General features: G+C 34.6%; 1 protein-coding gene across 1 annotated transcript; it reads right to left on the bottom strand.

Annotated features, from left to right (window-relative positions):
• Positions 1-11,667: 11,667 nt before the first annotated feature.
• LOC143068520 (uncharacterized) lies at positions 11,668-16,930 on the bottom strand. The gene is made up of 2 exons (XM_076242650.1): positions 16,519-16,930; positions 11,668-12,997 (listed from the first exon to the last, which is right to left on the bottom strand). Exons 1-2 carry the CDS (start codon positions 16,859-16,861, stop codon positions 12,192-12,194), a joined length of 1,149 nt encoding a protein of 382 aa, XP_076098765.1. The 5' UTR covers positions 16,862-16,930; the 3' UTR covers positions 11,668-12,191.
• Positions 16,931-19,422: the final 2,492 nt, after the last annotated feature.

Below are 19,422 nucleotides of genomic sequence, written 5' to 3'. Positions count from 1 at the left end.
CGGCGGCCACAAATATTCACTCTGTGGTTAAAGTTTTTTGAAATTTTAATAACTTTCTTGAAGTATCCTGGATTTCTACCAAACTTAGACAGAAGTTTGTTAATGTTCATAAGATAGTATCCAGGAGTAAATTTTGTAAAAATAGAATTCCAGTTTTTATACGACCACAAAAATTGAAAATTGATTGGTATCGCATTGAAAATATATTGGTATCACGTTGTCGTCGTCCGAATACTTTTAGTTTTTCGCACTCTAACTTTAGTAAAAGTGAATGGAAATCTATGAAATTTTAACGCAAGGTTTATGACCACAAAAGGAAGGTTGGGATTGATTTTGGGAGTTTTGGTCCCAATATTTTAAAAATTAGGGCCCAAATAAGCATTTTCTTGGTTTTCGCACTATAACTTTAGTTGAAGTAAATAGAAATCTATAAAATTTTGACACAAGGTTTATGACCACAAAAGGAAGGCTGGGATTGATTTTGGGAGTTTTGGTTCCAACAGTTTAGGAATTAGGGGCCCAAATAGGCATTATTCTTGGTTTTCGCACAATAACTTTAGTATAAGTAAATAGAAATCAATGAAATTTAAACACAAGGTTTATGACCACAAAAGGAAGGTTGGGATTGATTTTGGGAGTTGAGGTCCCAACAGTTTAGGAATAAGGGGCCCAAAGGGTCCAAAATTGAACTTTGTTTGATTTCATCAAAAATTGAATAATTGGGGTTCTTTGATATGCCGAATCTTATTGTGTATTTAGATTCTTAACTTTTGGTTCCGTTTTCAAATTGGTCTACATTAAGGTCCAAAGGGTCCAAAATTAAACTTAGTTTGATTTTAACAAAAAATGAATCCTTGGGGTTCTTTGATATGCTGAATCTAAAAATGTACTTAGATTTTTGTCGAGCCTGCAACTTTTGTTGCAGAAAGCTCGACATAGGGACAGTGATCTGGCGGCGGCGGCGGTGTTAGCTAACTTTTTTAAAGCTTTATATTTTAGAAGGTTGAAGACCTGGATGCTTCATACTTTGTATATAGATGCCTCATGTTACGAAGTTTCCGTCAGTCACATGTCAAATGTCCTTGACCTCATTTTCATGGTTCAGTGACCACTTGAAAAAAAAGTTCAGATTTTTTGTAATGTTGAAATCTCTCTTATTATAAGTAATAGGATAATTATATTTGGTATGTGCGTACCTTGCAAGGTCCTCATGCCCGTCAGACAGTTTTCACTTGACCTCGACCTCATTTCATGGATCAGTGAACAAGGTTAAGTTTTTGTGGTCAAGTCCATATCTCAGATACTATAAGCAATAGGGCTAGTATATTCGGTGTATGGAAGGACTGTAAGGTGTACATGTCCAACTGGCAGGTGTCATCTGACCATGACCTCATTTTCATGGTTCAGTGGTTATAGTTAAGTTTTTGTGTTTTGGTCGGTTTTTCTCATACTTTATGCAATAGATCTACTACATTTGTTGTATGGAATAATTGTAAGGTGTACATGTCTAGCGGGCAGATGTCATCTGACCTTGACCTCATTTACATGGTTGAGTGGTCAAATTAAGTTTTTGAGTTTTGGTCTTTTTATCTAATTCTATATGCCATAGGTCAACTATATTTGGTGTATGGAAATATTTTATGATCTATATGTCAGTCGCGTAGGTTTTATTTGACCTCGACCTCATTTTCACGGTTCATTGCTCAGTGTTAAGTTTTTGTGTTTTGGTCTATTTTTCTTAAACTATAAGTAACAGGTCAACTATATTTGTTGTATGGAAGCATTGTTAGCTGTACATGTGTGCCTGGCATGGTTCATCTAACCTTGACCTCATTTTCATGGTTCATTGGTCAATGTTTAGTTATCTTGGTTAATGTTAAGTTTATAAGACAGTTGTAATAAAGCTTTATACTTAGGACTATCAGCATAATATCAATGATTAGTAAAGAAGGCGAGACATTTCAGCGTGTGCACTCTTGTTGATTATTAGTCCAGTTTTCAAGTTGGTCCAAATCGGGATCCAAAATTAAACTTTGTTTGATTTCATCAAAAATTGAATAATTGGGGTTCTTTGATATGCCAAATCTAACTGTGTATGTAGTTTCTTAATTTTTGGTCCCGTTTTCAAATTGGTCTACATTAAAGTCCAAAGGGTCCAAAATTATACTAAGTTTGATTTTAACAAAAATTAAATTCTTGGGCTTATTTGATATGCTTTATCTAAATATGTACTTTGATTTTTAATTATGGGCCCAGTTTTCAAGTTGGTCCAAATCAGGATTCCATATCAAGTATTGTGCAATAGCAAGAAATTTTCGATTGCACAGTATTGCACAATAGCAAGAAATATCTAATTGCACAATATTGTGCAATAGCAATTAATTTTAAATTGGAGTTGAAAAACTATCTTTCTTTGTATAGAATAGTAGTTGATAATATATGTTGGAAATTTGCCAGACATGACTATGATGTCATTTTCTATTTTTATTTGCCAATAACTTTATGTAAATAACTTCATTGGAAATTTGCCAATATAAAATGTTGCTGATGAAGCTTTTTTTCCTTATCTTATCTAAAATGTTTTTAGATAATGTATGTTGGACATTTGCCAGACATGACTATGATGTCATTTTCTATTTTTATTTGCCAATAACTTTATGTAAATAACTTCATTGGAAATTTGCCAATATAAAATGTTGCTGATGAAGTTTTTTTTATTGTTTTATACAATAAACAATGTATATTCACTTTTACTACCAACCAATCTTTACCATTCAGTGATAACAAGCACTTTATTTTACATTTTAATATTTTATGATGTATTTAAATGAGTAGTTATTGTTGCAAACTGCAAACTCCATTAGAAATTTGAATTGAGATCAGTTTTGGAAAAAGGGAAAAGGGGGGGGGGGGGGGGTAAAATTTTTCTCATTTCAGATTTCATAAATAAAAAGAAAATTTCTTCAAACATTTTTTTGAGAGGATTAATATTCAACAGCATAGTGAATTGCTCAAAGGCAAAGGCAAAAAAAATATTTTAAGTCTCATTAGACCACATTCATTCTGTGTCAGAAACCTATGCTGTGTCAACTATTTAATCACAATCCAAATTTAGAGCTGAATCCAGCTTGAATGTTGTGTCCATACTTGCCCCAACCGTTCAGGGTTCAACCTCTGCGGTCGTATAAAGCTGCGCCTTGCGGAGCATCTGGTTTTCATCATTTTTGTTGAGTGTGTGATTAACAGCAAAAGTAGGCGAGACACTGGGTTCCGCGAAACCCTTACAAATTTTTCTAGTTTACAGACTACAATTTGTGTTTAAGTGTATAGATCTCTCTGAAATTATACTACAAGGTTTCTTACTACAAAGGAAAGGCTGGAATTGAGTTTTAGGGTTCTTCCTTCAAGGGGGGTTTCAATAAGTGAGGGGCCAAAAAGGGGCCCAAATAAGCATTTTTGTAGTTTTCGGTCAATAACTTGTGTTTAAGGTGTTTAAGTGTATAAATCTCTCTGAAATTATACCACAAGTTTCCATACTACAAAGGGATGGTTACAGGGGGTAATGGATCAAATTAATAAGCAATTAGGGGGAAAACAAGGTTTTTTTTTTGTTAAAGGACAATTTAAACAATTTAAAAGCAGTGTAAGGGAGGTAATCCAATTTGTTTGATTACTTGATTACCTCCCTTACACTGCTTGAAAATTATGTTAAAGGAAGTGATAATTGTGTTCATACTTTTTTTTTTATTAATATATGATTTGTGAGAAAAGACATCATTCTTGACTTTCTAGAAAAAAACATCATCAGATATGCTCAAGAACAAAATTTTGAAAAGCCAAAAAAGTACAATGTTTTAGATTATGTGCTCCAATGGAACATCTTTAACTGTGATTTTGTCTAAGGGAGCATCATCAGCTTGAAGTAAAATTACATTTTTAGTAGCAATAAACAAAAGAACTATGTCAATTGGACATGCTTTGATACTATATATGCGCTTGAATTTTTACTTGATAACATTTTTGTTCGCTTTGGAGATTCTGTATATCGTCAAGTTATTGGAATTCCAATGGGGACTAACTGTGCACTACTTATTGCGGACCTGTTTTTGTATTGTTATGAGTTACAATTTATGACTTAAATTAGCAAAGACCCATCGAAACAACATTTGATACAAAAATTTAACAATACTTTTAGATATTTGGTTGATATATTGGCTCTCAATAATGCAAGGCCGTAACTAGGCATCTTATTTTAGTGAGGCAAAATTATTGAGCCGAGCGAAGCGAGGCGAAAATTTTTTTTGGAGGGTATGAAATGAATGGTGCAAAATCCAGCATTCTAGGCATTTTTAGAGAGTTTCATAATGATTTGAATTTGGACACTTTTTATATAAATTTTTCATATTTTAAGACTTTTACTTACACCAAATTTTTAACAACTTTATTTAATTTATGTGTTAGATAATCATCCAAATATCACTGATTTGAGTCTGCTGCCAGAACATAGAACAAACATCGATTCAGTCAGAGTTTGCTATGGCCGGTTCAGTCAAATCGTTTCAGAATCATAATTTGGTCTGCTGATATCCTTATCGCGATGAAGGGAGCACGGCAAGACCGCACAATCTCTCGCCACTCATGCATGCTCTTTTCCAAGTTTTCAGTCGTTTCAGGGTAGTCAGTGTTTCTAAAGGTAGCACATTATCATCACCATCATCAACACAATGATCAATGTCTTCTTCCAATTCCTTCTCCATCAACAATTCGGTAGCAGCATCGGTAGTAACAGTTTTGTTTGCAAAAGGAAATTAAGCTTTCCTGTAAGCACCACCATACAGTCGCAGTTACAACATATTAAACTCGCTTTTACGCTGACAAAGAGTAGACAAACTAGGGATATAATGAGATAAGATACATGTATATGATTCTATCTAGAGTAAGTATATATGATATGGGTATATGGGAATTGGAATGGAGTTTTTGACGTTTACATGTAGGTCCGTAATTTCAAATTATTTCTGGAAATAGTTGGTGGTATTTTAGTTCCAGAATCTATAAATTTAGGGTTGAGGGTTGGGGTGTTCGATTCCGAAACCCCGAATATAAAGAAACGAAATTCCGTAGTCCCGAATAAGTAAAGACAAAATCCTGTGTTAAAGGTTCTACCATTCCTCAATAATATCAAACTGGAATATGGGATATTCTTTCAATTTTTAAGGTTAAAGAAACATGGATAAAAACTAATCCATGCATGTTTCATATTATTTATATTTTATTTATCGGTAAAGAGAAAGATTAAAGTTCATGAAATGAATACGCAGACAGGACTGTCCCCTTGCGATGCCCAGTACTTGATTTGTCAAAAGTTGGTGAAACGGAGAAATGAATACGCAGACAGGACTGCCCCTTTCCGAAGACCAGTACTTGATTTGTCAGTCTACTTATCGTTTTTGGATTGTTCTACTGAAGTTATATGCAATACTCAGATTCTGTTCACAAAAAAAAAACTAGTTTACTAGAATTATTCCTTCTTTACCTTCAGTGTCACTTTTCCTTTTTCTGCAAGAGCCTGTTTTTAACTAGAGATCCATGATGATTATCGTTACTAGGTTAATGTAATCGAGAAACATCACCCGTTGAGATGCTGAGTTATATCCAGGAAGAATAGTTTAAAAGGAGTGATGACAAGTTATAGAAATTAAGGTTGAGACAGAACAACAAACGATTATTATATTTATATATGTGTTTAAAAAAAAAATAGTGTCGAAATTTTAGTGAGGCTCAAGGGTAGTTACGGCCTTGTAATGACGACTTCAGTATGTATACTAAAGAAATTTATCCTGTTGAACTTACTTTAAATAAAGCTAATACTGACAATGACCAGTGCCCTTTCCTCGATCTTGATATCTATATCATTAACAGGAAGCTTAATACAAACATGAATGATAAAAGAGATGATTTTTAACCGGATTTTTGTGACAATGTGGGAATGTACGACGGGCGGCCGGGCGGGCGGGCGGCAATCAAATGTTGTCCGTGCATTAACTCATGAACCGTTCAACCAAAGCTTTTAAAATTTTAATATGTTATTACTGACAACTATACGAAGGTCAAGTTCAATAATGGCGATTTTGACTTTTACCGTTCAGGAGTTATGGTTCTTGAAAGATTGAAAAATGGAGTTTCCAGTCGTGTCCGTGCATTTACGCATGAACTGTTCTACCAAAGCTTCCCAAATTTTAATATGTTGTTACTGATGACACAATGGAGGTCAAGTTCAATAATGATGATTTTGACTTTTACCGTTCAGGAGTTATGGTTCTTGAAAGATTGAAAAATGGAGTTTCCAGTCGTGTCTGTGCATTTAAGCATGAACTGTTCTACCAAAGCTTCCGAAATTTTAATATGCTGTTATTGATGACAAAATAGAGGTCAAGTTCAATAATGACGATTTTGACTTATACCGTTCAGGAGTTATGGTTCTTGAAAGATCGTAAAATGGCGTTTCCATTCACGTTGTTGCATTTACTCATGAACCTTTCAATCTAAGCTTTTCAAATTTTAATATGTTGATACTGATGACAAAATGGAGGTCAAATTTGATATTGACGATTTTCACCTTCACCATTCATCAGTAATGGTTCTTGTGATATTGCCAGGACACAAATAAATGTTAATAAATCCGGTTTGCTGTCGTTGTGACAGCCTCTTGTTCATTTTATATCGTTAATTATCCATTTTTAGATGGTGACGTTCCCTTGTCACCATCTTATGGTGTTTATATATCTCAACTTGTACAATTCGCTCGTGTATGTAACAACGTATTAGATTTTAACGAGAGAAATTTATGTATTACTGAAAATTTATTACACCAGGGTTTTCGATATCACAAACTGGTCAAAACATTTACTAAATTTTATCACCAGTATAAGGAAATAATTCGTAAATATAATTCAACATGCAGACATTTTTTTAGTTTAGGTATTTCACATCCAATTTTTTATGGTAATATTCTTTATAAAGCACAAAAATGTCAGTATTCACCTCAAAAGCTTACAAAACCTTTAAACAGACTTATTAAGAAGGGGTATAGTTACGATACTGTTGTCAGGTCATTAAAGATTGCATATTTTGGCTTTAATATTGATTCACTTATAGGGTCTTTGCATCGGAACTAAACACATTTATTTAAAAAAAAAAAAGTTGTTGGCATGACACGGGTTATGTTCTTCTCATATATTTTATGATAGTATGATACTAAACCTCTAACGGGAGGGATTGTGTCTGATATTGATATGATGAAGACATAATCTTTCAATCAGTTTAATTGAGGTCTGGAGCTGGCATGTCAGTTAACTGCTAGTAGTCTGTTGTTATTTAAGTATTATTGTCATTTTATTTATTTTCTTTTGTTACATCTTTTGACATCGGACTCGGACTTCTCTTGAACTGAATTTTAATGTGCGTATTGTTATGCGTTTACGTTTCTACATTGGCTAGAGGTATTTGGGGGGGGGGGTGGGTTGAGATCTCATAAACATGTTTAACCCCGCTGATAATTTGCGCCTGTCCCAAGTCAGGAGCCTCTGGCCTTTGTTAGTCTTGTATGATTTTTAATTTTAGTTTCTTGTGTATAATTCGAAGTTTAGTATGACGTCCATTATCAATGTACTAATATATACATATTTTTTAGGGGCCAGCTGAAGGACACCTACGGGTGCGGGAATTCTCGCCCATTGGTGGCCTTCGGCTGTTGTCTGCTCTATGGTCGGGTTGTTGTCACTTTGACACATTCCCCATTTCCTTTCTCAACTTTAGATTTTAAAATCAATCCAAATTAACCATTCCTTTTCAGTAGCTCACCTGGACCAAAAGGTATAAAACTACTGAACAGCATGGGAAAAAACTTTTATATGTGAATGTTTCCTTGGTATGTTTAGTATATAAATTATAAATGGAGAACAAAGGTATTTTGGCCAACATCTCAAAATTTAAGCAGTTAGAGCAAAACTTCATAAAAATAGCAGACCTTGATCCAACTAGATTTTAAGAAAAACAAGAAATAATTGTAACAGGCTCCTGTCTCCCAAACAAAGTCCCCTCAAGTATAACCCCATAAAGACTACCCCTATTATTCATTTAATTAATTTTGCAGAAATTATACGATTTAAGGCTGCAGATATTTTTCTTTCACAAGGGTTGAGAACATCCTCATATGACAGGAGTTGGATGACCCCTTGGGACTTCTTTAATATTTCATTTGATGTGGCTTATTGGTGAGGTATCTTAACCACTTACAAGATATTTGAACAAACATGTATTTAAATGACAGGGGTGGGAATTACCCCCTGGAGACTAACCTTGCATATCATTCAAATCATCTTGGCATGACAAAGCAAAATATTTATTGTTCACGAGTGGAGATCTCAACCACTAACACTATTCAAATGACAGTTGGTGGGAATGATCACTGGGGACTAACCCTGTATATGATTCAAATCATTTTGACATGACAAACAGGAATATATATGGTTTACGGTGGGGATCTCAACCATTTAGATATTAGCGAATTGGGGTGGGGTTTACCCCTGGTCACTGAAAATAAATATCATTCCAGTCTTTGTGAAGTGACAAACAGGAATATATATGATTTAGTGGTGGGGATCTCGACCATTTACAAGATATAAGATCATTGAGGGGGTTAAGGGCCCCTGTAGTTGACCCTATATATCATTAAAAATTTTATAACATGACAAACTAGCTATATAGACTATATATGGTATAAGGGTGGGGATCTCAATCATTTACAAGATACAAAAACATTGGAGCCCCATGGGGACTGACCCTGTATATTGTTAAACTTTTTGTGACATGACGAACAAGAATATATATGATTAAGGGGTGAGAATCTTGACCATTTACAAGATATTTGAATATATCCAAAGGACAGGGGGTGGGGATGACCCTTTGGTTTTACCCATGGTTTCATTCAAATCATCTAGGCATGAAAAAAAAACAGAAAATAGAAAGAGATGGGGATCTCGACCACTTACATGATATCAGAAATGTCCCTTTTTGGCATGTATGGGGTGACCACTACAAACCCTTAATTACAATTAACATGCTTTATCATGTAGAACATTTTTAATTTAAAAGATTGCTCTTCAATAGACAATTCCTGGGGTTTGGTAGCATTTTGTCTTTTGCAGTAGGTATCAGAATTTTTCTTCAGGATTAGAAGCACTTATGTTACTTAAATTGCAGTTGAAGTAATAATCAGTTATAATTCTAAAAGGAGTAACAAATAAACGATTTCCATTGATTTTTGTAGCAATTAAGTTTACCGGATATTTGATTCTATTAATTTTGGAAGCAATTAAGTTTACAGGATATTTTGTGAATCAATTTGCTAACATGAGTACTATAGTTAAATTTTAGTATATCTTAGTTTATTATGTACATTTTAGTCTATTTTAAACAGATAAATTTAGAAATTGGGACAAATCTAAGGTTACAACTCTCTAAGGTTTAGTTACCTTAAACGGGAAGTTTGTATTGACCCCTGATAGTTTTTGTAATAAATCATGATCTGCTGGGTCTTTTTATTTGGTTTTAAATGTTCTTGATGAACTTGCGAATCTGGAAACATGCATTAAGCATATGGTAAGCAGTTTATAGATTTATTGAATTTCAAGATATTTTATGAATTTAAACAAATACTTTCTGAAGTACATCATATATCTTCAATTCTTTGTGAAATATCTTATTCAATTTGAAGTAAACAAGATATGATTTCTTATTTACTTAAAATTGAATACCATACTCTCATATGTCAATTTTTTTTTTTACAAAATCATACAATTTTTCTATGATTTTTTTTTTCGAATTTAAGACTCGTGCAGTTGATCAAAATTGAAAGTATATATACAGACGAAGACCTTTAGGATCAAGGCTAACCTGGGGCCTCAGTAGCTTAATTTTGTTATTAGTTCATCTTATTGATCACTTGTCAGTCAAGACGGAGGTTACGAGTTCGAACACAGCATGTGACTGGTGCTTTTAACTCATCTTAATTGACTAGGATTTTCAGTTGTCTTGCTGAATGTCTTTCCTGGCATTCCAGCTTCTACAACTAATAAAAGCGGTAACTCGTCTTAAATGAATAGGATTGTCAGTTGTCTCTCTGAAGGTCTCCCCGGGTACCCCGGCTTCTTCGACCAATAAAGCGTACGACTCCTCTTAATTGTTTATGATTGTCAGTTATCTTGCTGAAGGTCTTTCCAGGCATTCTAGCTTCTTTAATAAAAGCATTTGACTCATTTTACTTGACTAAGATAGGCAGTTGTCTTGCTGAATATTTTTCCTGGCACTGTGGCTTCTTAACCAACAAAAGTGTTTTACTCATCTTAAATGAACTTGTCTTGTTGAAGGTTTGGTCGGGCATTTCCTTTCGTTAATTCGTTAACCAATAAAAGCGTTTGGCTCATCTTAATTGACTAACATTGTCAGTTGTCTTGACGCAGGTCTTTCTGGTAATAATCGATTTCGGCTTCTTCAACCAATAAAAGCGTTTGGCTCGTCTTAATTGACTAGGATTGTCAATTGTCTTAATTTAAACATAATTATAGTGGATTGGGAAACAAGTTTTGCAACTTATATTAATCCCTTTCAACTTTGCGGGTGCAAGTGCTGCCTTGTAGCGGCATTAGCCTGCTCTTTTTCGAAAACCACAAGGGTGTCTTTAACGTGCAAGAGATATGGCTCTCGCTTAACACGGGTCAGACATTAATCGTTCCCTTCCGACGGACTACCATCGTTTTCTCAAGACCATACTCGCATATGGTGTCGAGGGAGAGTCTAAAATTCAGTCCCTGAAATTGTCATCCCGGTACGTGAATCGAACAAGGAACCCTTGTGTTAGTAGTCCGATGCACTAACCACTACACCACGGCTCTCATTTGTCTTGATGAAGGTCTCCCCGGGGACACCGGCTTTTTCAATCAATAAAAGCGTTTAACTCATCTTAATTGCATAGGATAGTCAGTTGTCTTGCTGAAGGTTTTTCCGGACATTCTAGCTACTTTAACCAATAAAAGCGTTTGACTCACTTACTATATTTGACTAGGTAAAATGTATGATGGATAGGACAATGCTAGTGTTTAAATGCACATACAGTATATGAGCTGAGAGCTTGCCCAGCAAAATATTACTATGATGCATTCAGGTTACAAGCAGACAACTATTGCATCAATAAGACAACAAATTCATGAAAAGGGTAGTTATGAAATCTTTATGAATTCTGATAATTTAAGTCATAGTGTAATTAATAATTTCATTACAAAATGTTTGGTATAATTACTTATGTTTTGTTGATACTATTTTGTGTTTACATAAAAGCATTAATTTGCATACTGTGCTAACGTTGAATACCCCATCCTTTTGCGCCAATTACTGTTTTTCAGGGGTATCATTTGCGCCAAATTTTGTTTTCAAAATGTATCATTTGCGCCAATAATCGGAACTCTTTTGCGCCAATTTACCTGTACACATATCTATCATAAATATCGAAGTATCATATGATTGGAGATATTTCACCATGAAGATGAGCATCTGGAGAGTAAGGACTTGAAATGCAGTAGACAGTCCATGTACAGAGAGAGAAGAAAACTGAATATTCAAATAAGATATGCCAAAAGAGAAGAAAATAATAAGCATTTGCTGATTATGTTTCAGCCACAAACGTTGATGACACAGTGCTATGCTCCCACCATCCGTATCTATGGGCTGAAACGCTATCTACCTCAAGACGTATTAGTAATGGAGCAGAAGCATTCCACGGTGAATTATTATGAACTGTTTTATGCATTTCATCCTTCAATGTTTGTCTTTTTGGACAATAAAGTAAAGTTACAAGCTACCACACACATTAAATTAGGAAGTACCCATGCAGCAGCAGTAAGAAGAAAGTATGTTTCAGAAAAGGAAACATTTTCCGTGTAAACTGCCGGTTCCGAGTCCGAATAAAGGTGGAGGGTAGTCATTTTTCTTCTTATTGGCGCAATCGTATGTTTTATTTTTGGCGCAAATGATACCATATAATTTTAAAACAGGTGTCGCAAACGTAGCATTGGAGAAAAAAGTTGTGGCGCAAAAGAACGCATTTTTGGCGCAAACGGATCTCTCCCTATCTATTACAGTTCTTCTCGACTTTTTATATCTAAACCATATTCCTTTCGGAGTCCTATATAAACGTTTCCAGGATTATTAGGAGAAAATGTTTCTAACGTTTGTAATACACTTAATCTTTCTCTTTCAAATTTGTTACTTAACATTGCTTGTTCATAAAATTCGACAGTTTCTTTTGCTGCCTGTTCGAAAGATGTAGGCTTGAAGCCAAGTTTATGTTTTGCTTTATCACAGCATATAGGACCTCTTGTCACGGACGGGAACAAATGAACAACATCTTCATCGTCAGCCACTGGAATATCAATATCTAGTTTGTCCATATATTTTTTCATTATTTTAAGAACTTCTGGTAGCGTTGGCGTCTCATCAAAAGCAAAGTTGTATGCTTCGTCTAAAAGGTCTTGGTCATAATTTAAACTTTGTAATACAATATTTGCAACGTCTTCAACATAAACAAAGCTCATTGGGAAGTTAATAAGATTTTTCGGAATAGCTATCTTTGTTTCCAAGTATTGCGATAATCTCAACCATGACTGGTATATCCACCAACGGTATGTGTTATCACGTGACCCAATAACATCAGGAAGTCTGATGAAGAAGTATGGCATCCCACCTTGCTTCCTCTGTTCTACCAAAACCTCTTCCCCTGAAAATTTTCGATGTCCGTAATCATCTTTTTTGTTCAAAATCTCCTGCTCTTTTATGTCACCTGGTCGCACAGAATCGGTCTCTACCGTTGGCCGAGTATGATTTTTCGTGCAGACTTCATAAACAGAGTCAGAACTGATGTAGACATAACGACCAACTCGACCTGCAATTAAAAAATAAACATTTTTAGAATTGAAAATGCAAACGGGAAATGTGTGAAAGAGACAACAATCCGACTAAAGAGCAGAAAACAACCAAAAGCCATCAATGTGTCTTCAACGTAGCAAGAAAATCCCGCAATGAAGTCGGGCTTCAGCTTGCCCATAAACAAAAATGTATAGTACACCGAAATGGACGCAACACAAACTCTCAAACATACACAGGAACCCAAATTATAAAAAAAAAAAAACACCACGCGAGACTAACAAAGACTAGAGGTTCCTGCTTGCTTGCAGTTGTGACAGGCGCATACATGCAGCGGGTTTAAACTTGTTTCATGAGATCTCAACCCCCCTAAAACCTATAACAAATGTGTAATATACAACATATGTAAATCGCTGTCAATGCAAAAGGCTACTATTTAACATACCATGTCTGGTGAAATAGGGTATAGTTTCATTATGCATTTATTTGGTTTTCAGAAATAAAGCACGGTCGATGTTTGTATATATATTTCTTGCATTTTTCATAAATGTTGTTTACTGTATTCTTCATTGACTTAAATAAGATAAAATTGATAATGAAAACAGAGAATGTGTCAAAGAGATAACAACCCAACCAAAGAGCAGACAATAGCCGAAGGCTACCAATGGGTCTTCAATGCAGCGAAAAATTCCCGCACCCGGTGGGTGTGTTTCAGATGACCCCTATACAAAAATGTGTATTAGGTCAGTGTTATAGACGTCATACTTAACTCCGAAATATATACAAGAAACAAAATTAAAAATCATGCAAGACTAACAAAGACTAGAGGCTCCTGGCTTAGGACGGGCGCAAAAATTCTGCGGGGTTAAACATGTTTTTTGAGATCTCAACCCTCCCCTATACCTCTAGCCAATGTAGAAAAAAAAACAAAAACAAACACACAACAAGTCAGAGTACGATGTGAGAATAGGTTACAAGTCTTTATAACTAGAAGAAATATCAATTAAAGGATAGATGTACCAATCTTTGGGACTTAACTAAGATCTCGATGAAAGCCTAGTATACCGGCGGTATGAGTCAGTGTTTTTTTTTTTTTTTTATTATTTCAGTATTTGAATTAACTGGATCTGTTTAATCAGACTGATATGAGTCTAGTGGTCAACAGGCCTTGAATTTGTGTTGATGGCATATCTTGGAGAGTTTCTGAATTTACTTTTCATCTTGTAGTGCATAAAATATTGCATGAAAACATTGATAAAGATTGTATGTCTTGAAAAATGTATTAAATGTTGTCCTTTGTATAGTTTTTGATGCATATAGCCCTCGTTTGTTTTTAAACCTTTTTTAAAGAGTTTGTAATATGTACTTCGTTCATTCATTATATAACATGGCAAATATAACGTGCACATAAAAACTAGAGGCTCTAAAGAGCCTGTGTCGCTCACCTTGGTATATGTGAATATTAAACAAAGGACGCAGATAGATTCATGAAAAATTGTGTTTTGGTGATGGTGAAGTGTTTGTACATCTTACTTTACTGAACATTCTTGCTGCTTACAATTATCTTTATCTATAATGAACTTGGCCAAGTAGTTTCAGTGGAAAATGTTAGTAAAAATTTACAAATTTTATGAAAATTTTAAAAAAAATTGACTATAAAGGACAATAACTCCTTAGGGGGTCAATTGACCATTTCAGTCACGTTGACTTATTTGTAAATCTTACTTTTCTGAACATTATTGCTGTTTACAGATTATCTCTATCTATAATAGTATTCAAGATAATAACAAAAAACAGCAAAATTTCCTTAAAATTACCAATTCAGGGGCAGCAACCTAACAACCAGTTGTCCAATTCATCTGAAAATTTTAGAGCAGATAGATCTGGACTTGATAAACAATTTTTTCCACTGTCAGATTTGCTCTAAATGCTTTGGTTTTTAAGTTATAAGCCCAAAACTGCATTTTACCCCTATGTTCTATTTTTAGCCATGGCGGCCATCTTGGTTGGTTGGCTGGGTCACTGGACACAATTTTTAAACTAGATACCCCAATGATGATTGTGGCCAAGTTTGCTTTTATTTGGCCCAGTAGTTTCAGAGGAGAAGATTTTTGTAAAATATAACTAAGATTTACGAAAACTAGAGGCTCTAAAGAGCCTGTGTCGCTCACCTTGGTCTATGTGAATATTAAAGGAAGCAGATGGATTCATGACAAAATTGTGTTTTGGTGATGGTGATGTGTTTGTACATCTTACTTTACTGAACATTCTTGCTGCTTAAAATTATCTCTATCTATAATGAACTTGGCCCATTAGTTTCAGTGGAAAATGTTAGTAAAAATTTACAAATTTTATGAAAATTGTTAAAAATTGACTATAAAGAACAATAACTCCTAAGGGGGTCAATTGACCATTTCGGTCATGTTGACTTATTTGTAAATCTTACTTTGCTGAACATTATTGTTGTTTACAGTTTATCTCTATCAATAATAATATTCAAGATAATGACCAAAAACAGCAAAATTTCCTTAAAACTAACAATTCAGGGTCAGCAACCCAACAACGGGTTGTCCGATTCATCTAAAAATTTCTGAGCAGATAAATGTTGACCTGATAAACAATTTTACCCCATGTCAGATTTGCTCTAAATGCTTTGGGTTTTGAGTTATAAGCCAAAACCTGCATTTTACCCCATTTTCTATTTTTAGCCATGGCGGCCATCTTGGTTGGATGGCCAGGTCATCGGACACATTTTTCAAACTACTAACCCAAAAGATGATTGTGGCCAAGTTTGGTTTAATTTGGCCCAGTAGTTTCAGAGGAGAAGATTTTTCTAAAAGATTACTAAGATTTACGAAAAATGGGTAAAAATTGACTATAAAGGGCAATAACTCCTAAAGGGGTCAACTGACCATTTCGGTCAAGTTGACTTATTTGTAAATCTTACCTTGCTGAACATTATTGCTGTTTACAGTTTATCTATATCTATAATAATATTCAAGATAATAACCAAAAACAGCAAAATTTTCTTAAAATTACCAATTCAGGGGCAGCAACCCAACAACGGGTTGTTCGATTTATCTGAAAATTTCAGGGCAGATAGATCTTGACCTGATTAACAATTTTACCCCATGTCAGATTTGCTCTAAATGCTTTGGTTTTTGAGTTATAAGCCAAAAACTGCATTTTACCCCTATGTTCTATTTTTAGCCATGGCGGCCATCTTGGTTAGTTGGCTGGGTCACCGGACACATTTTTTAAACTAGATACCCCAATGATGATTGTGGCCAAGTTTGGTTTAATTTGGCCCAGTAGTTTCAGAGGAGAAGATTTTTGTAAAAGTTAACGCCGGACGACGGACGCAGGACGACGACGGACGCCGGACGCCGGACGCCAAGTGATGGGAAAAGCTCACTTGGCCCTTCGGGCCAGGTGAGCTAATAAATTAATACTAGTTTTCAAGTTTTGATGTGATCAAAAATAGTATTGATGATCTTTTCATCCGAACAGAACCTCTGTAAAAATATGAAATATACAAACCTTGCAAAAGTTTCAATGTATCCTTGATCATATACGGATCAAAACCACTGAAATCTACAATTGCATCATAAAAATCATATTGTTCTGCACTCCAGCAATCCTTTAAACTTTTCATTCGATCACATTTCAAATGCTTTACCCGTGGTTTGATATTATCGTCAGTGTCCCAGTACCAATTTCCTCTGGTTACTAAAGTCAAATCGTGCCCATATTCTAGCATTTTATTTACGCTAGCTGCACCAATAAGACCATTTCCCCCAAACACCAACACCCTTTTAACATCATCCGCGTTAGTCCAAAGAACAAGAGAGCAGAGTATGAGAAATGATATCAATAAGCCCATGTCTGTGGTTTTGTGTATTAATATTTAAAAACACTCCTAAATACAACTACCGGTGTACGGGATTTAACTAAGTACATGTATGTGTTTAAAGACCTTGACTACAGATCAGGGCTAGTGTATTGAGGTTGTGTTGCATAACTATTGTGTATGGTTAACTGAACACTATTAATATGGATAGCCTACAATATAAAATTCCATCGGATTATAGATGTTTTTGTACCTGCAAGACAAATGGTCCACAGGAAAAAAAACACCGAATCAATGGCACAATCTGAGTTGAAAACTCCAGAGTAGTATTAAGAATAAGCTCGACCAGGCCATATACCGGGTGGATACTCAGACATACAGACACATCCAAACTACAAAGGACACATTACAAATGATCATATTTCCCGCGAATAATTATGCAATGGGACCTACTACCACACACTGTTATTGAAACCACCACTGTTGACAGCTTTAGAGATCGACTTACAGAAGCTGTTCTCTCGAGCTTCAATTAACAAATTCAAACCAAAACATGTACATAAAATGCACATTTTTAATCACAATTTGTATATACAAACGCTTTAATTGTTTTTAAATATTTTTTTTATGAATTTGTATAATTTTTTGTCCATCAAGAAGAAGAAGAAACAAAAAATGTATATGAAAACTGGCGATAGAGAAAAAGTAAACAAAGCAAAAACTCCATAGAAATTGACATAACCCGAAAAATAAAAACAAATAATAACATGGTAGACATTTATCACATTAAAAAATCAAGTTCTTCGTCTTCCATGAACGAATCTAACAAAAGTGCTCAAGCATTGTAATAATAACATGGTAGACTGAAAATTATCACATTAAAAAATCAAGTTCTTCGTCTTCCATGAACGAATCTTAACAAAAGTGCTCAAGCATTGTAATAATAACATGGTAGACTGAAAATTATCACATTAGAAAATCAAGTTCTTCGTCTTCCATGAACGAATCTAACAAAAGTGCTCAAGCATTGTAATAATAACATGGTAGACTGAAAATTATCACATTAAAAAATCAAGTTCTTCGTCTTCCATGAACGAATCTTAACAAAAGTGCTCAAGCATTGTAATAATAACATGGTAGACTGAAAATTATCACATTAGAAAATCAAGTTCTTCGTCTTCCATGAACGAATCTAACAAAAGTGCTCAAGCATTGAAAAGACACTGGGTCAGTAATATTGAAACTGTCAATGGAGTAATACTGCAACACACAAGTCAACAATGCAGTTTTAACACGATTCTAATATTTTTCAATATGACAAATGGAGGTAAAAGCCATGGAGACATTTAGTTTTCTCTTTCTTTTACATACAAATATGTTCATATAATAAATGAAAATGCATAAAAAAAAACATACAAAGAAAACATTACATTAGAACATACACAACTCAAGAGGTATTTTACGTGAGCCATTGTCTCTAAATTCTAAGTATATATTTCTGTTAAAAGTTGTTGTCTAAAAGCTAGGACTATCATACTAATAGACTTTTGTCCCAGCTAAAAGTGACGGACATTTCGTAACTGTACATGATGTTTGCGAATAAAAGTTGACTATCGAAGGAACGTGCATACCTGCATGGCATACACGATGAAGCCTGTTTTCAAATATCAAGAAGCTATGAATTATAATTGCCGTTAAAATGCGACAGAAGGGCGTTTCAAAAAGACTGACGGAAGGACAGATGTAAACCAATATATCTCTTCCTTTGTAGTGGGGATATAACAACAATCCACGACAGACATGATTATACAATTACAAAACATCAATGATTCACACACAATACTATTATGGACAATTCAGATTACAATGATGACTGCAAAGAGGGTCGTCTGTATATATAAAAAAGAAGATGTGGTATGATTACCAATGAGACAACTCTCAACAAGAGAGCAAAATGACACAGAAGTTACAACTATAGGTCATCGTGCGGCTTTCAACAATGAGCAAAACCCATACCGCATATATAGTTAGCAATAAAAGGCCCCGAAATGACAATGTAAAACAATTCAAACGAGCAAACTTCAGTGGTTGTCGTTTGTTTATGTGTTACATATTTGTTTTTCGTTCATTTTTTTACATAAATAAGGCCGTTAGTTTTCTCGTTTGAATTGTTTTACATTGTCTTATCGGGGCCTTTTATAGCTGACTATGCGGTATGGGCTTTGCTCATTGTTGAAGGCCGTACGGTGACCTATAGTTGTTAATGTCTGTGTCATTTTGGTCTTTTGTGGATAGTTGTCTCATTGGCAATCATACCACATCTTCTTTTTTATATTTACGGCCTTATTTATGTAGTCTGGTTGCGAGTGCATTGGCTTGTCGTGTTGAACACATGTTTTTTTAATAATAAGTTATGACTCTAAAATTAAGGACCCCGAGAGGTTGAAGAGGAATAGACCGGATCGTAGCTTTTGGCCATATATAGCTAAGATTAGGTTCCGTTGCGAATTGGTTATACGTGTACTATCAATTTCAACACTGAATAAAGTCAAATGATACGATTTTTAAAGATATATAAATTTTATCAGTTTTAT

This window comes from Mytilus galloprovincialis, chromosome 3 (genome assembly GCF_965363235.1).
Source record: "Mytilus galloprovincialis chromosome 3, xbMytGall1.hap1.1, whole genome shotgun sequence".
Lineage (NCBI taxonomy): Eukaryota > Metazoa > Mollusca > Bivalvia > Mytilida > Mytilidae > Mytilus > Mytilus galloprovincialis.
The sequence above is the reverse complement of the archived record's forward strand: the minus strand, read 5'-3'. Positions and strand labels throughout refer to the sequence as shown.